Source organism: Eimeria mitis, genomic scaffold, assembly GCF_000499745.2.
Source record: "Eimeria mitis Houghton genomic scaffold, Emh_scaff2076, whole genome shotgun sequence".
NCBI lineage: Eukaryota > Apicomplexa > Conoidasida > Eucoccidiorida > Eimeriidae > Eimeria > Eimeria mitis.
The window spans coordinates 4,868-5,510 of NW_013570399.1; the positions used below are offsets into that span (position 1 = coordinate 4,868).

Sequence of the window (643 nt, forward strand, 5' to 3'; positions counted from 1 at the left end):
TCTGGCATATCTGCAGCATCTTCTCTCTCCATTACTGTGATTGTATGGGGGAGNCTGCTGCTGCTGCTGCTTCTGGCATATCTGCAGCATCTTCTCTCTCCATTACTGTGATTGTATGGGGGAGAGTAAAGCGACAGTTCTGCTGCTTGTGCTGCTGCAGCTGCTGCTGCTGCTGCACCTCCAGCTCATGCCGCAGCTGCTGCTCCTGCAGCGCCAGCTCTCTCTGTGCTTCTCCCGTGTCTCTCGATAGAGACCCTGTGCTGCGTGAGTGCTGCCGCGAAGCAGCTGCTGCTGCTGCTGCTGCTGCTGCTGCTTCCTCACCCGTGCACGATGCAGACGTCCACGAAGCAACAGCAACACCTGCTGCTGCTGCTGCTGCTGCTGCTTTTGTTGCTGCTGATGCGGTACATGCAGCACCGGGAGACACAGCAGACTCCACTGCTGCTGCTGCTGCTGCTGCAGCTGCTGCTGCTGCTGCTGCTGCATCAGCAGCGCCTGCTGCTAATGCCGGGGTCTTCGATGCTGCCCCCACGCAATGAGCTGCTGCAGCTGCGTTGGCGCCTGCATGCGTTACTGCTGCGCTGACTGCAGCAGGAGTGCATGCAGCAGCAGCAGCAGGAGCAGCAGCAGCGGGAGCAACGGG

General features: G+C 60.1%; 1 protein-coding gene across 1 annotated transcript in view; it reads right to left on the reverse strand.

Annotated features, from left to right (window-relative positions):
• Positions 1-31: 31 nt before the first annotated feature.
• EMH_0048280 (uncharacterized protein) overlaps positions 32-643 on the reverse strand; it is a gene marked incomplete at both ends in the record, with an annotated part of 1,230 nt that continues 618 nt past the window's right edge. Inside the window, 2 exon segments of the mRNA XM_013496385.1 lie at positions 32-51; positions 55-641. Coding sequence (XP_013351839.1) covers positions 32-51; positions 55-641 — 607 coding nt within the window.